This window comes from Perna viridis, chromosome 3 (assembly GCF_037379345.1).
Source record: "Perna viridis isolate PV_CMFRI_1.1 ecotype Kerala chromosome 3, ASM3737934v1, whole genome shotgun sequence".
Lineage (NCBI taxonomy): Eukaryota > Metazoa > Mollusca > Bivalvia > Mytilida > Mytilidae > Perna > Perna viridis.
Genome location: NC_142447.1, coordinates 36,797,891 through 36,816,442, shown reverse-complemented (window position 1 = coordinate 36,816,442; position 18,552 = coordinate 36,797,891). Strand labels below are relative to the sequence as shown.

General features: G+C 33.4%; 1 protein-coding gene across 6 annotated transcripts in view; it reads left to right on the top strand.

Annotated features, from left to right (window-relative positions):
* The window catches only part of LOC148622100 (transient receptor potential cation channel subfamily M member-like 2), a 48,723-nt gene extending 34,482 nt beyond the window's left edge, over nt 1-14,241 (top strand). For 3 of the 6 annotated variants that reach the window (XM_088571666.1, XM_088571664.1, XM_088571665.1), the window contains 10 exons: nt 1,606-1,698; nt 2,175-2,274; nt 3,095-3,443; nt 5,077-5,160; nt 5,928-6,074; nt 6,521-6,793; nt 8,609-8,804; nt 10,099-10,264; nt 10,725-10,870; nt 11,583-14,241. In XM_088571666.1, coding sequence (XP_088427792.1) covers nt 1,606-1,698; nt 2,175-2,274; nt 3,095-3,443; nt 5,077-5,160; nt 5,928-6,074; nt 6,521-6,793; nt 8,609-8,804; nt 10,099-10,264; nt 10,725-10,870; nt 11,583-11,683 — 1,655 coding nt within the window. In that variant the 3' untranslated portion in view covers nt 11,684-14,241. Of the gene's footprint in view, nt 1-1,605; nt 1,699-2,174; nt 2,275-3,094; nt 3,444-5,076; nt 5,161-5,927; nt 6,075-6,520; nt 6,794-8,608; nt 8,805-10,098; nt 10,265-10,724; nt 10,871-11,582 lie in introns of those variants that run through there. The other 3 variants (XM_088571667.1, XR_015920570.1, XR_015920571.1) reach the window with 3 other exon arrangements.
* The last annotated feature ends 4,311 nt before the right edge of the window (nt 14,242-18,552 follow it).

Sequence of the window (18,552 nt, the reverse complement as noted above, 5' to 3'; positions counted from 1 at the left end):
AACAATCAATCAATCAATCAAACCACCCTTAACTTTATTGTTTAATTCATACATAACAATATAAAAAACTCACAAATAACGTATGTTTTGTTATGTTCTAAATGTTAACTTTCGCGAACTGTACTTAAATTTAGTCAAGTTGAACTATAACTTTTAAAATGGCCTTTCCAAATATCATCAAAGTAATCTATATTTCAAATGTAATCCGGGTTCCTAAAACTAGAATTTGGAACTTTAAAGTTTAAGTTTTTGAACTGAAATACGTGATGTTTTTCACTTTTCCTAAACGAGGGTCGTGCGAGATCTTATTTTTTTAAAAGAAATCTATCGTGCATATTGTTCACAGCTAATTAGGTACCATTCTGTGTAAGAATCAGGCAATGGGTGGCACATCATATTTTCTCAATTTGGTCTTTTTTGCCTCAAATACATTCAACACATCTAGAAAACAACTGAACAGCTATTTAAATTTATACTGAAGCATCGGTGATGTAGAACCCCGTGCAGGTCCGGGTGTTAAAAAGAATAGGCCTGCAGCAGCGCTAAGCTTGTCGTATAAGGCGACTAAGTAGTGCTCAGAAACCTAGCCGTGGGCTAGGCGCTCTGCCCACAGAGCAACTGGGATGTGTGCCCCAGGTGGTGGAATGGGGTACCCCTGGCGTGTTACATGCTGGGGTTGTCAGGCTATAATACGGAAAACCTGACCGCAAACCATAGTGGTGCACCGTGTTGGGAAAGATGCCACGTTCCTCGCACGTTAAAGAACCCTGCTGTGGTATTCGATAGGAGTAGGAACCTTAGCGCTCCGCCACAGGAGGCTAAATTGCCCTACCTTACCCATCCCCCTTTTTCCAGTGGCAATCAAAATTTGTCGACCCTATTATCCTTGTGACCCATCCTTTTTTTTTTTCATTTCATGTTGCCCCGTGCAGGTCCGGGTGTTAAAAGAATAGACCTGCAGCAGCGCTAAGCTTGTCGTATAAGGCGACTAAATAGTGCTCAGAACCCTAGCCGGGGGCTAGGCGCTCTGCCCACAGAGCAACTGGGATGTGTGCCCCAAGTGGTGGAATGGGGTACCCCTGGCGTGTTACATGCTGGGGTTGTCAGGCTATAATACGGAAAAACCTGACTGCAAACCATAGTGCTGCACCGTTTTGGGAAAGATGCCACGTTCCTCGCACGTTAAAGAACCCTGTTGTGGTATTCGATAGGAGTAGGAACCTTTGCGCTCCGCCACAGGAGGCTAAATTGCCCTACCTTATCCATCCCCCTTTTTCCAGTGGCAGTTAAAATTGGTTGACCCTATTATTCTTGTGACCCATCCTTTTTTTTTCATTTCATGTTCATTTCATCATCCATTTCATGTTCATTGTCTGAATATAGCTGAAATATTGCTGCTCGGACGTTAAACCCCAACAAACAAACAAACATTTCATGTTCATTTTATCATCCATTTCAATTTCATTGTCTGAATATAGATTAAATATTGCTGCTCGGACGTTAAAACCCAACAAACAAACTTTGGTAAATTGAATTTATGACTCACAAACGGGACAAAAGTCCTTACCTTGTTATGTATACTAAATTTTTATATACTAATTTCAGAAATATATCAAGATCTTCTAGCATGGGCTTTGTTCTTAGACAAGAAGGAATTGGCAGGTGTCTTCTGGACGAAGTGTAGGGGAAATCAGCTATGTGAGTGCCTTTTCACAAGCGTTTAAGATTTTTTAACCGATGCATATTTAAATCGAATAATCTTTAGTTTGTTATCTTGACGAGTAGAAACCTGCAACTTGACTAATGTTCTCTAGCTTAATTGCTTATAATGTCAAATACCGCAAACACAGCAACCGCCATCGATTGACGTTTCTCAATTAACTGTTATATGTATTATACAATATTATTACATTATTTATGTGTGTAGCAAACAAAGGCTTAGGCATATGTGTTACTTACAAGCTTTAGTTGAAACATTCATAAAGTTGATCAGTATCCATATCGTCCTGACAAAAATACTTGCCACTTACGTTGTAAGTAATGTGTTTGACATTAGAAACGTTAAAGTATTGAATAATATGATAAACAGAATTTGATATAGTTTGCCTAGGAAACACCGAAACATCTCAGATGATATATGAATAAGCCAATACAATTTTGTGTATTATTTAAAGTATCGGCGATAATGGCAAGCAGTCTTCTTAGAAACATGGCCGATAGTGTCGAGTCTGCAAAGGATCGTAAACTTAGACAAGATTTACTAAGTCATTCAAAGTGAGTTATCTGAAACCTATATAAATAAGCAGACAAGAATATCATTTTTTACGTTTAAAACCCCACACAAATGTCAATTACCGACTGAATAAATGGTGGAATTTGATATGAAAAAAAATATCGATTTTTGTATCAGAGATTTACCGGGCTGGGTTTTGACGGCCATTTCAAATTCGAAAACAATCGCTAGTAGTTAGAATAGGCGTTCTAATTATATCTATTATATGAGTTATTTTGATATTTAATGAATGTTTAGAATTAATATTGACAAAAAGATGAAAACAAACGGATACGATGAATTGAAACGAATGCACCAGCGTTTAACCTTTATCCATGATAACTTTCAATGGCCACAGGTATTTAACAAGTGTAAACACACGCCTATAAGTAACTCTGAAAGGACCCGAGGAAAAAGAAACCAAAACTCTTCAAAATCAAACTTAAAGTTGATAGGTGATTTTTTTTAAATTGGAACAGCAAAAAAGTTTTGGTATTGTCAAAAATACAATGTATATTCTCGACCCTAGTATACTTTTTGAAATATTTTCAAAGCTTACAGCCCTGCAGTCTCATACAGAAAAACAAATAAAAAATTCATTGTTAGTTTTTTTTTTATTTTTTACAAAATAAATAATAATCCATTTCCACTTAGTCAAAAGGTCTTGTCATAAATTTGTGATCCATAGCTTTAAATAATTTTGTTTCACTGTAAAATAGATCATTTAAACTCTAGAAAATTATTCCCCTTTACGCATTATAATCTTGCATATTAATTTAAAAAAAATAAAAAAATTCTAACTTAAAAACGTCTTCAAAACAGATTGTTTGAGACCAGAGTCATTGAAATGCAGAATATCTTGTACGAAGAAAAAGAGTTTGAAGCCATGAGGCTTATGGGACAAGAAGGAACATTTTGGGGAATGCAAACATCGCCTATGGCTTGTGCATATGAGAATAATATGCTTGATGTAATTGGTCATCCATGTATCCAGAGGCAGCTAAGTAGAATGTGGTATAATAGAAACCCTGATAGCATAGATGATACAAATTCAGACAGCGATGACTCAGATTCTAAAATCAGTGAATCCCCAAACGGTGAAAATTCTCATGAAAACCCCTCGGACAAATATAAAACAGCAGCAGCATCAAAATTGACAGACTGGTGCAAGGTACTTCACGCAAAAAAAAAAAAACGGTTTTGTTTGTAGGTTTGTATATGCAAATTTTCAAAATCCATAACAAAACGGATATAACATTTGGTTAAGTACAAAATGTGAGGCATTTTAATATATTTCTATTTTAAAATCTGACTTGTATTTCATTAAACGTAGAATACAATTTTTTTAGTTAATTCCTAAAAATCAATTTTATGTAGTTATTACATCGTATATTTAAATCTAAAGAACGTTGTTGCCCTTATTCTTAAATGCCCCGTGCATGTCCGGGTGTTAAAAGAATAGGCCTGCAGCAGCGCTAAGCTTGTCGTAAAAGGCGACTAAATAGTGCTCAGAAACCTAGCCGTGGGCTAGGCGCTCTGCTCACAGAGAAACTGGGATGTGTGCCTCAGGTGGTGGAATGTTAAATGGTGGGGTTGTCAGGCTATAATACGGAAAACCCGACCGCAAACCATAGTGGTGCACCGTGTTGGGAAAGATGTCACGTTCCTCGCACGTTAAAGAACCCTACTGTGGTATTCTCCCGGAGTAGGAACCATAGGGCTCCGCCACAGTAGGCTAAATTGCCCGACCCTACCCATCCTCTTTCTATTTCCAGTGGCAATCAAAATTTGCCGACACGATTGTCCTTGTGTCCCATCCCTTTTTCATTTCATGTTCATTTTATAATCAATTTCATGTTCATCGTCTGAATATAGCTGAAATATTGCTGCTCGGACGTTAAACCCCAACAAACAAACAAACAAATAAAGCCAAAACATCAAATAGTAATTCTAATTTTAATTCATATTAATAAATTATAATTTTATTTAATCAAAATTTTCATAAAGAGCGGAACAACTCTTTTTCATCATTAACTTTGCTCACGGTATGCCTAGTTTAAATTGTACAATTTTGATGTCAGGATTTTTTTTTCTTTCTCAAGTGACTTGTGTAGCGACCACATATATCTTTTACTAGAGAATTTAGTTTTTATGGACTGAATTGTTTACTACAGCGTACTTCAGTATTTAAAGGCATTCATAGAAAATTGTCTTTAAAAAGAATCTGTGTCATGAAAAAGTGTCAGCATGGATAATTCATTTTTATTATTACAAATTTAGACATAGAAAAAAAGTTATGGGTGTTTTGGTATGTTTTTACTTATCTTTCGGGAAAGAGAAAATGAGCGCAACGTGCATGTATAAGGTTGGCCTTGATCACACTGGACATAGGTCTATCGTCGTTAATTATAAATTGTAAAATTCCGTCTTGTGACGAATAGTTGCAAAGGCAAACATAAATTGTATAATGGAAATTTTGTCTCTTATTTGAAAGAAGATTCATGGAAAATATGTCATAATTATCTTCTTTTCTTTTTGTTATTATGACGAATGATATTTCATAATGGCGTGCCGAAACAATCTGTTACATTATGTATTGCATTTACAGAAGGCAGTAAGAGCTAAAGTTCATTTTGAAATTTTTTTAGCACTGGACACTAGTGATAATCTATTGGCACTATTGGGAAGTGCAAAGTATATTTGAACTGGTTAAACCGTCTGTTTGTTTTTAATCAAATGTATTTACACTGTAGATGTTCTCAGGTTCTATGCAGTAGGCTAATTCTGTATTTATTATCTTGCAGAACCTCTGTTGCTGCTGCTATTATGGATCTTGTAGAACGTGTCAAGCATTTCTTTCTCCAATATCGGTCTTCATTATACATTACGTGAGTTGTTATTCTCATTCAAATATTAATTTAATTTATTCTACCCTTTTGTACTTGTAAATATCTCTTTAATTCCAATGTTTGAGTCTAGTCTTTCCATATATCGTAGATAGAAAACAAATTTCGAAATCCCCTAAAACAATGAGGCATCATAGTAATATTATATTTAGCTCCTTTGACTTATTTCGGTAGAACATATCGATTCTGAATTTTGCTTCCTATTTCGATTTGTTTTTGGTTTTGAGTACTTAAAGGGTAGTCCTCGAAATACGTGTACAGCATGTTCGGAAATTTGCAATATTCATATGATAGGTATTTTATTTAATGCGAACGAAAATCGTATGCATATTGATGGCATTTTTTTTATTTATGTTATTTCATTTATTTATTTTGTTTGTATGCACTGTTAGTGTATATAAAGTAATTTTCTGTCTTTTTAACGAACGACTTCTATATATTTTTTTGGTCTATGAAGGAATAACCACATGTAATTTCCAAGTAGACATCACGGACGTTGAGGTTATTTCAAATGGACCGTAAAAATAATCCTAATAATTTAATTTAAGTATCAGAACTCAAAGAGTAAATCATTAAAACAAGTTTGATGACTTCATTTCAATATTTGGTCTATAAAATTATGGAGGATTTTTTTTATTCCAATCAGAAGTGGTGTTACTTCTGAAATTATTTTTTTTTTTCGAAATATCATATTGCTATTGTGATTTTTAAAAATATTTCTGAACTTGCTGCTGTTTTAATATTCACAGTTGTTTGTGTTAGCACTTATAGTCATATACAGTGCTTTCATCCTGACTAACCTAAAAGTTATCAACAGTATCGGTGACATTGGTATCTACGAATGGTTGTTATATGTATGGGTTGTTGCAGATATTATTGAGGAATATATTGTGGCGGTAAGTATTGGATAGCACTTAAATGTCATAAAAATATGAAACGATTTTATATAAGATTGGCCGAACTAACAATTTCGAATATCAAAGCGATACTAGTTATTTCTTTCAGGAACGATTTGTCTATATTTTAGTTGTTTTTATTGACATATTGCGAAGAAAATTATCCATTTTGTCATTTTAATCTTTTAAAAAGAGATTGCTCGTTGTTAAAATATATACACTTTTATCGTTATCAAATTGTTTTACTTTTGTCGGTTAAGACATTTACAGAGATGACAAAAATGACACTTTACCACTTCTGTATGAAATTTTCAACAGAAGAGTTGCGTAACTCAAATAAATCTCTTTTCTCCTACTAGTGTTGGCCGATTTGCCTATCATATTTAAATGACAAAAACTTTGCTAAGATAAAGCATGAATGTTATTATAATGCAATTAAATTTCAGCTTGTAATCAGGAACAACTGCTGCAAAGAAAAGAAGCATGGGTTCTTCTTTCTATTCAAAAGGGCCGTCTGTAACTTCTGGAATTTGTTGACGTTTTTCTCGTATGCATTTATTGTGACAGCTATTATAGCGAGAAGTATCAACTCCACAGAGTACTACAGACTGACATTGCGACTGTACAGTCTTGGGTTGTTTGCTATTTACATGAGGTTTCTACGGTGTATGATTATCAATAGCTATTTTGGCCCTAAGATCATCATGATAGGTGAAATGGTATGGTATAGTATTGTACCTTTCGTGAACAACGTTAGGATTTAATTTCTCTTTATATGCTGCTTACTTATATATTCACAACATAGAAAAAAACTTTTTGTGAAACTTGCTTTACATTAGATAAAATTATTCAAAGGTGGAATTTTAACCATTGTAAATAATTTCAGTAGTTCTTGGATATAATAAAACCAGCCTCAAAACATTTTTTTTTTCTTAAATTTTCATATTGGAACTGATGGAAAAGACTAGGCTTCACCATACATTTCCACGCCCATAGCTATAAAAATATAAAAAAAAAATAACACTGTTTATATCTTCAAAAGAGTAATCAAGGGATCCAAGGTTATAGCGGTAATCAAAAGAATGTAATCCAGGGACAAAGACCATACATGGAAAACAGACATATACAACAAAGAACATAAAGTAACTAAAATCATACATACAAAGTAACAGAAGCAAATGAGCAACTTTGACTTCACTAAAAACTGGGAGCATGGACCAGGTGCACCGGTAAGGTAAGAGTCCTCTGTTTTTCTAGAAACACCCGCCGAGTTGCTGATAAAAAGTCCGGGGTAGTCTAAAGTGGAAAAAACTATGACACGTTGAACAAATAAGTTTCAATGGCGCAGATGGATGATACACCGTAACGATCCACGAGTTCATGATGACGACTATTAAACTTCATTCTTGTAGCAACAATATCCTGTTCCAGAAGCCTATTTGTTAGAATTCTAGCGCGATACAAAAAGACTGCGTAGTTTCGGCAAGCTGACTTAACGTATGAGTTGTGATATAAACACTCCATACGCAGGTGCTGAAGGGATGTTGCCACAAAGACGATCAACGGATGTCCATGTTCGGGTAATGAATCATTATAATGTTAAACATTTTCTTTTCAAACTTCCCTTCACAGTAAGATTCAAGCGGCTAAAATGTATGGTGACCATGTCTTTAAACTCGTACTCTTTTTTAGAAAAAGCGATTATTATGCTATTCATAGAGCCCCGTGCAGGTCCGGGTGTTAAAAGAATAGGCCTGCAGCAGCGCTAAGCTTGTCGTATAAGGCGACTAAATAGTGCTCAGAAACCTAGCCGGGGGCTAGGCGCTCTGCCCACAGAGCAACTGGGATGTGTGCCCCAGGTGGTGGAATGGGGTACCCCTGGCGTGTTACATGCTGGGGTTGTCAGGCTATAATACGGAAAACCTGACCGCAAACCATAGTGGTGCACCGTGTTGGGAAAGATGCCACGTTCCTCGCACGTTTAAGAACCCTGCTGTGGTATTCGATAGGAGTAGGAACCTTTGCGCTCCGCTACAGGAGGCTAAATTGCCTGACCTTACCCATCCCCCCTTTTTCCAGTGGCAATCAAAATTTGTCGACCTTATTGTCCTTGTGTCCCATCCTTTTTTTTTCATTTCATGTTCATTTTATCATCCATTTCATGTTCATCGTCTGAATATAGCTGAAATATTGCTGCTCGGACGTTAAACCCCAACAAACAAACAAACAAACAGCTATTCATAGAAAGTGCACAGTGCTTTAAGCAATAACTGTTGGAGATAAGACATTCTAATTGACTAAAGTAGAGTCGATCTACAAATTCTTTTCTAACATTACACTGTTAGACAACCAGGAAACATGGTTATCTTAAATTTCTTCTTCTTGTTTTGATGCATGTTTATTTTTTTTAATTTTTGGTTTGTTGTTTCTGTTCTTTTGTTATTTAGTGACTTAAATGTGAAGAGAATATTTTCTATGTTGAGACAATAAACTGTATAAAAATGTTTACTATCTGATCTTTTATTTTACTTTAGTTGCTTGAACTGATTAAGTTTGTGTGGATTCTGATTGTATTTATGATGTGCACGGGAGTCTTATATCATGCTAATATGTACCCAAGTCATTATGATATGTGGTCAACAAAAGGGCCAAAATACTGGAGAATCTGGAAGATAATAGCGTTACCATATTGGCAGATCTATGGCGAGTTATTTCTAGAGGATCTTCAAGGTAGCATTATGGATTAAATTTTGACATTATTTAAAATGTTCATATGATGGATTGGCCCCGTGCAGGTCCGGTTGTTAAAAGAATAGGCCTGCAGCAGCGCTAAGCTTGTCGTATTAGCCGACTAAATAGTGCTCAGAAACCTAGCCGGGGGCTAGGCGCTCTGCCCACAGAGCAACTGGGATGTGTGCCCCGGGTGGTGGAATGGGGTACCCCTGGCGTGTTACATGCTGGGGTTGTCAGGCTATAATACGGAAAACCTGACCGCAAACCTTAGTGGTGCACCGTGTTGGGAAAGATGCCACGTTCCTCAAATTTTTCGATCCTATTATCCTTGTGACCCATCCTTTTTTTCATTTCATGTTCATTTTGTCATCCTTTTCATGTTAATTGTCTGAATATAGCTGAAATATTGCTGCTCGGACGTTAAACCCCAACAAACCACAAACAAACTTTCTCATGGTCAATTAAAAAAGTCTGCGAATATGTCTGCAATTTTTTAAACATTATCTCCAAACCAATTTTTAAGTGTTTCACAACAAGCATCAAAACTTCGTAGATAAGGCTAATAATTCAATGAAGTTACGTATGTGATACATTCGTCGAGGAATCAAGTTTCCATTTTTTACGATTGTGAGTATAAGTTCCGGAAAGTCAAAATTACTGTGATTGAAAAATTCAGGCGCCATAGCATTTATTTCTATACATACTTTACCGAACACCACGTTTTATAACAACCAATATCGAAAAGAGACGGAAAATGCAAAAATACGAAAGGTCACCTATGGGTAACACTGACAATAGCCTCTAATTTGTTAAGGGCTAATAAACAATGAATATGGCGTTTCAAATAGCGGCTGCTTGATAAGACATCGACTGTTCGATATGACTTCTACTTCCATTTCACTTGAACGAACATTTGATATTCAAATCAATCCGTCTAAATTAAAATTCATGCGCGTAGTTACCCGTTGGATTTTTTAACTCACACTTCCTTCAAAAATCACAAAAATGGGTTCTCCATAATTAAGTCAAAGTAATTTAATTGTCAAATCTTTCAAACTTGAAACAAACTATTTAATGGCTATTGTAATATTTAAAAAAAAAAATGACAGAATTAAATATCAGTTGTATTTAAATTAAACACGCATACACATATACTAGCAGCAAAACATAAAACTATTTTCATAAGGTAAGTATTACATTACATACTGAAATTTGCAATGTTGATATGATTAGTTTCTTTGTATTTGGTTGACGAATGTTTTAAACATTTAATGTATTTTCACAATTTAAGGAGATAATAATGCCAATGGAACATGCACTTTCGTTGAATCCGAATGGACGGAAAACCCTGACATTGAGAGGTGTGTGGAATACGATTGGGCACTACTGATTATTGCAGCGTTGTACCTACTGATTACTAACCTCCTTCTTGTTAATCTGATTATTGCTTTGTTTAGGTAACAATTTCAATTCATTTTATTAAGATATACTTAAATAATAAGAACAAATTCAAGCTTATTTTACCAAACAACCTGTGTTCTGCGTTGTAAAGCTTCAATTGTTATATTTTTAATAAATAATTGTGAGAATAATCATGTATACTACTGAAATTATAGCAATCGGCTATTTATTTTACAATAAAAAACAAAACAAAGGATTTTCCAATCGTAAAATCAAAAATAGTTATTTATGGATCTTTCTAAATGGTTAATATCAGTTCATGTAGTTTGTTTATTTGTTTGTTTCAAATTATAAGATAAAACCCAAAACCCTTGAGAAAACATCTTACAACAATTAGTTCCAAAATTATCATTTCTCTTGCCTGACCGTGTGATGGGTTTTAAATGTTTATACACTGACGAAGCTATAGTTATAGCTCTTAAACACTTAAATTGTGACAAAAACTTTCCATTGTAGCTTTAAATTCGACGAAGTCCAGAAGGATTCAGATAGATTGTGGAAATTTTGGAGATATTCGATAATAACATCGTTCTGCAAGCGCCATCCAGTTCCGTTCAATTTAATTACATTTTTCGTACGATTATTCATGAGATGCATGAAAGGTTAGTTGAATAATCATATAGACACAATGATTTATTTTAATGAGGCATGTTAGTGTATTTCTGATTTAACACAGGTAGCAAAAGAAGAGAGAAAATAGAATTATCAATGATAAACCTTAAAGAGTTTCCACATCATGTAAATATAAAAAAAACAAAATGGTGAAACAAGGACACTCAATAGGCGCAATAATTAGCATTATGTATTACAAATTAGTTTTTGCAAAAGGAAAATACAGTATTACATCTAAATCATTTTAAAGGCGTATCTACAGACTTCTTTATCAGATTTTAGACTTTTTATATACACTCACACACAAACATTAATGTGTTACATCAGGACAACCAATATTACAAGGAGAAATGAGCAATAATAAAATTAGGATACATATATAGAGCGAAAAGTGGTTTAACATCTCTCTATCATAGCATAACTGATAATTTATATGAACACAGGAAGTTTTTTCAACTCTTTTAAAATACAAAAGAGAGTAAACAAGCCATTTCGCAGCGATTTTGGATATTCTTAGTTAAATTTTCTCAAATACATTTGTTTCGACTTTCAACAGTGACATTTATAAAATGAAATTTATTGTTTCCTCTGTAAGTTACATTCCGTTTTTCAGCTAGTTTTGATCAATAACAACCTTAACACTGTGAAGGTTTTACACACACACCAACAACCTTTTAATTAGTTTTTTTATTATTCATACAGGTTGTACAGATCAAGACGCAAAATCCAGAAAAGAAAATCTTGATGATGATCAAGAGTTGCATGCCATTCGTTTCCTGTATGCCCAGTCAGAACATAAATAGTAGGACTCGTTTGTATTCGAAGAATGAAGTGATATAATGTCGTGTACTGCCTATCTTACCAAAATTACGACATTAAGTTGACACGAAAACATTTAACCATAATGATTGGTTATTGCTGAATGGAGAAGATAGTATATACTTTATTTAAAAAAAAATCTATTCCAGAACTTGTCAAAGAAACCGATACGCATTATTACTGTGAAAGCACTATTTTTCGTGAGGTACCAAATTTAATGGTTTTTGTTGAAAGGTCCAACTACGAAATATGATTTCCAACGAAAAGGAGATTCCAGTTGATGTGTATATTGAAAACCTCAAAGTCACGAATTCAAGAATCAACGAAATCATATTTCTTCCCGAATTCACGAATATTGGTATTAACGAAACAAAGTACTTTCACAGTGTACTTTATCTTTAGTTTACTGTGAGCTGTCTAGATCTATTTTTCATTTAAATCACCGAAAATCTAAATTTGAACACAAAATATTGATTTCCTTTTCTGATTATGCCCCGCTTTCAAAACATGAGGTCAATAGTTGTCTATGTGCATCCATCCACACTTTTTGACACAAGCACTTGATATTTTGATAGAAGCTTCCTTCCTTAAAGGTATGCTGTATTATGATGTTGCTACGATAGAATCAGACTCGTGCGACATCAATTTCCTATTTGACTACTTTATTATATTCAAGTTTCGGGAGTTGTGGTACCCTATAGTGAGCTTTGCCACTTTTTTTTTATAGTATTGGTAAAACTAAAGCAGAATTCCCATCTTCATCTTTTTCGTCAACAACTGTCCTCTTTGTAAGTGAAATATGATATATATATATATATGTAGGTTATTACATGGCATTTTCCATATCGCTCAGGTATCAGCACGAGTCATGTCATAACCTTATTATTACATATTTAAGGCTTTAAATAAAAATGCATTATGTTTAACATTTTAATAAATTAACAAATGCAAATATATATATATATTCAACAAAACAAAAAATCACAATAGCTTTTCTCAACTTTAAATTAATAAATACAAAGTTAACACTTTTGATTATTATTATTAGTTACTTACCAGAGCTGTACTATAATACGGAAAACCTGATCGCAAGCCATAGTGGTGCACCGTGTTGGGAAAGATGCCAAGTTCCTCGCACGTTGAAGAACCCTACTGTGGTATTCTCCCGGAGTAGGAACCATAGGGCTCCGCCACAGGAGGCTAAATTGCCCGACCCTACCCACGTCTCCCTATTTCCAGTGGCAATCAAAATTTGTCGACCCTATTGTCCTTGTGTCCCATCCCTTTTTCATTTCATCATCGTTTCATGTTCATTTTATCATCAATTTCATGTTCATCGTCTGAATATAGCTGAAATATTGCTGCTGGAACGTTGAAAAGTTGAAAAAGTTGAAAAGATTCACATTTAAAGTACAACCTAATTTATTTGATTGACTGACAAGAATGTTTGACATAATTGTTTTTTAAGTTTAATATTTAGAACTTATGTGTCTTTTATTGTGGTGTGGCCTTTGTATTAATTTTTTATCACCTGGCATCAAATTAGATTGGACTTCATTTAAACAGCAAGTGGAAGATATTAAATATACAATTCCAAAATCGAAATAGCTACCTATACATAGATGCCATTATACGACCAACACGTCTTGCCCCAACAAAAAAAAAAGACTAATTTTTTATAACCAAACCCTGTTTTACTTTATTTATAAGCATGTATACCAGCTTTTTTTGTTTTCCGAACCTTCATGACTCTAAAGCGTGAAAACACAGTCCACTTATTTCTTTAAATTTCTAAGAATGATAGCACGTGGTCACACATAGAAATTCTATTTACAGCATAAAACTTGCTATATACATAGAGAAAGGTAAATATATCAAACAACGGAAATTTGACAGCATTCGTTGTATAATTGTCTTTTTATTAATGGAAGTGCCGACTTAAAAACAAAGTTCTGAATCGGACGACCGGAATGTCAATTGATCCGAAATATCTTTTTTAACACTCCTAAGAACAACAACAACAAAAAAAACACAAATGATTTTAAATGTCAGAAGTGATAGAATATAACGAGCAGTAACCTTTGAAGTTATAAGAAGAAAATTTGTAAGTTTTGTGTGATAATAAAAAGTAAGTCTGTTTAAATTAATATGATACTATATTCTTCATTACTTTGAATTACATTTGTAAATAAAAAATACCTCACCGCATCATACTCTAGTACTGGATTGATATTTAAAGCGTTTTATTAACCTATTTAAGATACCTGTTCGTACAAATTTGTGTGTGTTTTGATGCTAAATATCATGGAAACATTTAATTGTTGTTAGTTTTCTTCGCGAGCAATTCAAGTTTTTTTTATGGTTTTAGCTATGTTTTGATGCATAAATACGTGTATTTTTTTTTTAAATAAATGTAAATATGTAAATATAGCATTATAAAGTTTTACCATACTGGTTCAATTTATTAAAGAAAATATATACAATATTAATATCTATATAAATATTAATGATTTTTGTCAGTTAATAAAATCCTACACATGAATTGGAAGGTTTTTTATTTTAAGAAATCCTATTGAGTATATGCGATACGTCTAGAATAAAAAAAATCCGTCTTTTCTCAAGTAAATTAACGATTAGTATCATAGAGATATATGATTTTTCTTCTAAGATTTTCATGCAACCTATGTGTACGTTAAGCCATCTCTTAGTTGATGACTAACGTTCATCATTTTGTACCGGGAATAAATGAGTTTTGTCGATATCTTATCCCTCGTTTTCGATGTACATTCACTGTGCCTGTACAAAATGATTGTAATCCCCATGATATTTTTTTCAAACCGTACGTCAGTTTTTATTCTATCAAAAAATCACATTCCATTATCTTCGATATTGCTTGTAATTTGTGTGCACTTTATCAAGACACATGATTTATGTCGTGATTAAGTCGGAGGTTAATTTACAATATATTACCTTATTCATCAACTTTTTGTGCCTGCCATACTGTACACACGCCCCTATAAAAAGTCTTCTTTTTGCTTTTGTTTTGTTGGTCTTTAATTTTTGTTTGTTTGGTTTTTTTTTATTATTTTTAAATATTATTTTATTTTTTTGTTATTATTAAATATATAGAGATTTCTTTAAGTAATTGTCCAGGGAATTGTAAAAGATACCTACAGCTCTTGAATGGTATAAACTTCCCACTTACACCATATACCATCCCCATTACCCATTCCCCATTGAAAAATCACCATCCCCCAATAGAATCACCATTGCATATTTCCTACCAAATATTTGCATTATCTATAAAAAATATACTTTGAAATTCTTGTACATCTTCCCTAGTCAAGTTTCCATCCCCCATACACAATTCCCAACCCATATCCCATTTTCCCAATTCCCCATTCCTCATTCACAATCACCCATATACTATAGAATGGAAAGATTTCCCCATACAAGCTCTGCTATAGCTAGTTTTCGATGTTGCTCCCAAGATTAAAGTCATCACTACAGATCTTTATGGTCGTCATGAAGAACTCATGGATTGTTACGGTGTTTTTATCTGCACCATGAAGGCTGATTTGTTCAATGTTTAATAGTTTTCCTTTTCTCTTTCGTCTACCCCGGACTTGACTATTTATGAGCAACGCATTAACTTTTGTAACTTTATATGTTTTGTGACAAAAATAAAAAAAAAATCAGATAAAAACGGAATGATAAGATTTCAGAAGATTATAACAGAATCAAAATATAAAAAGCAGAAAAAAGACAATAATAGTGTGACAAGCTGATTAAAACCACAACTTTGATAATTAATACAGTAGAATACTTAAGTAATAGCTAGTGTACTACTTGTGAAAAACATATGAAATCCTTTCAGGTCAATGATAGAATACAACAGAAAACAAATGTGGAACAATATACTACTTTTTCGTACACATGGACCTAATGCATTTTTTTTCAAAACTGTTACTTGTGACGTTTTTTTTTCAGTGTGCTTGCAAGTCGACAATTTTCTTAATCGTACACTCAGAAAATTTATCGATGAAAACTGATTCATTTGATGTTGTTGTTAAATATATAAACACATCTATACTGCTATTCTTATTATATTTATTATAATTTGATATAATTTCTTTTAAGCGCACCTTTTAATTTGAAAATTATTCCGAACTTTATATATTGAACATGTTCTGCATATTTTTAAGGTATACGCATATTTGCTTGAACAATGAAATAAAAAACTTAGTGAGTTTGTTCGTGTTATAAATTTATTAATTGTAGAAACTAAAATATTGTGATGCAATTGTTTTTATGTAAACAATATAATTCAAATGCTGTAAACAAACCTTTCGCGAGAGATCCATCTGCGCCATGAAAACTGATTTTTTCAACGTGTCATAGCTTTCTTTTCCTCTTTCATCTACCCCGGACTCGACTTTTTAAGAGCAACTCGGTGGGTGTTTCTAGAAAAACAGAGGACGCTTACTCTACAGGTGTACCTAGTTCATGTTCACAGTTCTAATGGAGTCCGAGTTGCTCATTTTCGTTCGTTACTTTGTATGTATGATTTTAGTTACTTTATGTTCTTGTTGTGTATGTCTGTTTTCCATGTCTGGTCTTTGTCCCTGGATTACATTCTTTTGATTACCGCTATAACTGTGGTTCCCTTGATTACTCTTTTACTTTTGTTATTTTGTTAGCAAGACATTTTGGGAAAATAAATCGTTACAAATTTGTGGCTTATTTTAAACATAGATGTAAGACAGATCGTCAGTCTTTAAATTATAAAATCAAAAATTTAAAGAATCGATATCTGAAAAAAGTAACTTTGTTCACAGTCTATTCATATGCATCAAGCATTTAAGTAAGATCATTCCTTCAGTTACTTAATTTCGCAGTAGAACATATACCTGATGGAAGTTCTACTACTATAAATGTTCTTTATTCCAAAATAATCATTTTCACACATTTTGGTGACAGATAAAAGATACGATAGTAAACATACAATTAAAAATCTATTTAAAAAAATCAAAAAAAACTTTCACTTTTTTTTTCCTTTTTCGAGACGACAAACAGTCTGTTGGTCCATTTTAAAGATTAACATTTAAAGTTACAGTTTTAGATTTAAGTATTCCTATGCATTTGATTATTCTACTGATGAAGAGAAGTTGCTCCTTAAACATGTGGACAGCATAGCACAATTTGCAAAAGTAATATGATTGGAAAACTTACACGTTTATCTGTTTGTAGAAACATCATTTAGTGTAAGAGATTAAAATGTGTTTTCGAAAGACATTTTAATTTAAACATATTTATTCAGCAAAAATACACGTCATTTAATACAAAACAATTTATATCTGACAGGATATGGAAACAAGGCTCAAGGCTTTTACAAGTCCATCTCCTGCGATATTGACAAAAATATAATACAAAGATTGCATGCTCTTAATAACTTTATTTAAACTGTTAACGAATTGTGGAAAAGGAAATGGTGAAGAGTTCAATTCGGAAGAAAATAAAATTAATCAAGTTGCAAGTCAGTTAATAAATCTCTTACTCTTTAGAATAAATGCCTGCCCCTTTATAAAAACTTTCTTATTTTGAACATCGGTCATCTGATCAGAACCAACTGGTAAAATATCGGTATTTAACATAAATGGTAAATTTAGGGAAAATAGAGTCTCACTGCGAAGTTCTCGATATCTATCACAATGTAATAAGAAATGAGATATTGATTCGCAAACGCAATTCGGTGAATCCACTAGGTTGCGGGAAAAAGATTCTTGATCCGTTATGATGATAGGCAGGACATTTTTTTTTTATCAAACCTTCGTAGGTGATCTTTAAACACTGTTTAAAGATCTGGAATTACGTATAAAATGAGGCAATTTATTCCCTAATTTAATGGCGGACGGTACGAAATATTCTGAATAAAAATTTGTGCGAGTACGAATCCCAGTTATATTCCGAGATTGACGCGTGTTATGGGTATGCCGATCTGTGATTAAGTTTGGTATAATATTACGTAGATAAGCCGGTGTATTATTTGTCAAAATCTTTTGAAGTAATCTATGCCGTTCTCGTCTTGTAGAAAGTATTTCCCTACTAGTCTCCTTATAAATTCTATCGATTGAGGTAACTTTTGAAGCCCCAGTTACAATTTTTGCGGCGTACTGTTAAACGTTTCAACTTTATCTATGATGGACTGGTTGTTACAATCCCAGATTACATCTCCATATTCCAAAATAGGTCGAATAAAACTCGTATATATTCTCTGCAAATTATATCTATCGACACAGAATTTGAGTCTTCTAATTATGTTTAGTCGCTTATATGCTTTTTAACGATATATTCAATATAATTGTGACATAATCCATTGTTCGATATTATAACGCCAAGGTGTTTATGATTAGTTAACTCTTGTATGTCGTGTCCATTCATTTCAACGGCGGGTGAAGTGGTTGGATCTGTTTACGTGAAATGACGATTGACTCAGTTTTTTGCGGATTAAATTTTACCAACCACCTTTCTGACCATTGGGGAATTTTATCGATATCCCTATTTAGTATCTTTGCTGATTCAGCTGCATTATCTATCTCTATATATAGACTTGTATCGTTAGCAAATAATTTTATAGAGGCATCGATTTCGTCCACAATATCATTAATAAATATAAAAAAGAGGTCCCAAAATAGAATCTTGTGGAACACCAGCCTTTATTTCCATCCAATCGGACTTTTTCCCGTTAAGGACTACTCTCTGTCTCCTAGCTGTGAGGTAATTTTACCCCAATTTAATAAATTGCCAGATATTCCATATTTTTTCTAACTTAAATAATAACCCCTTATGCCAA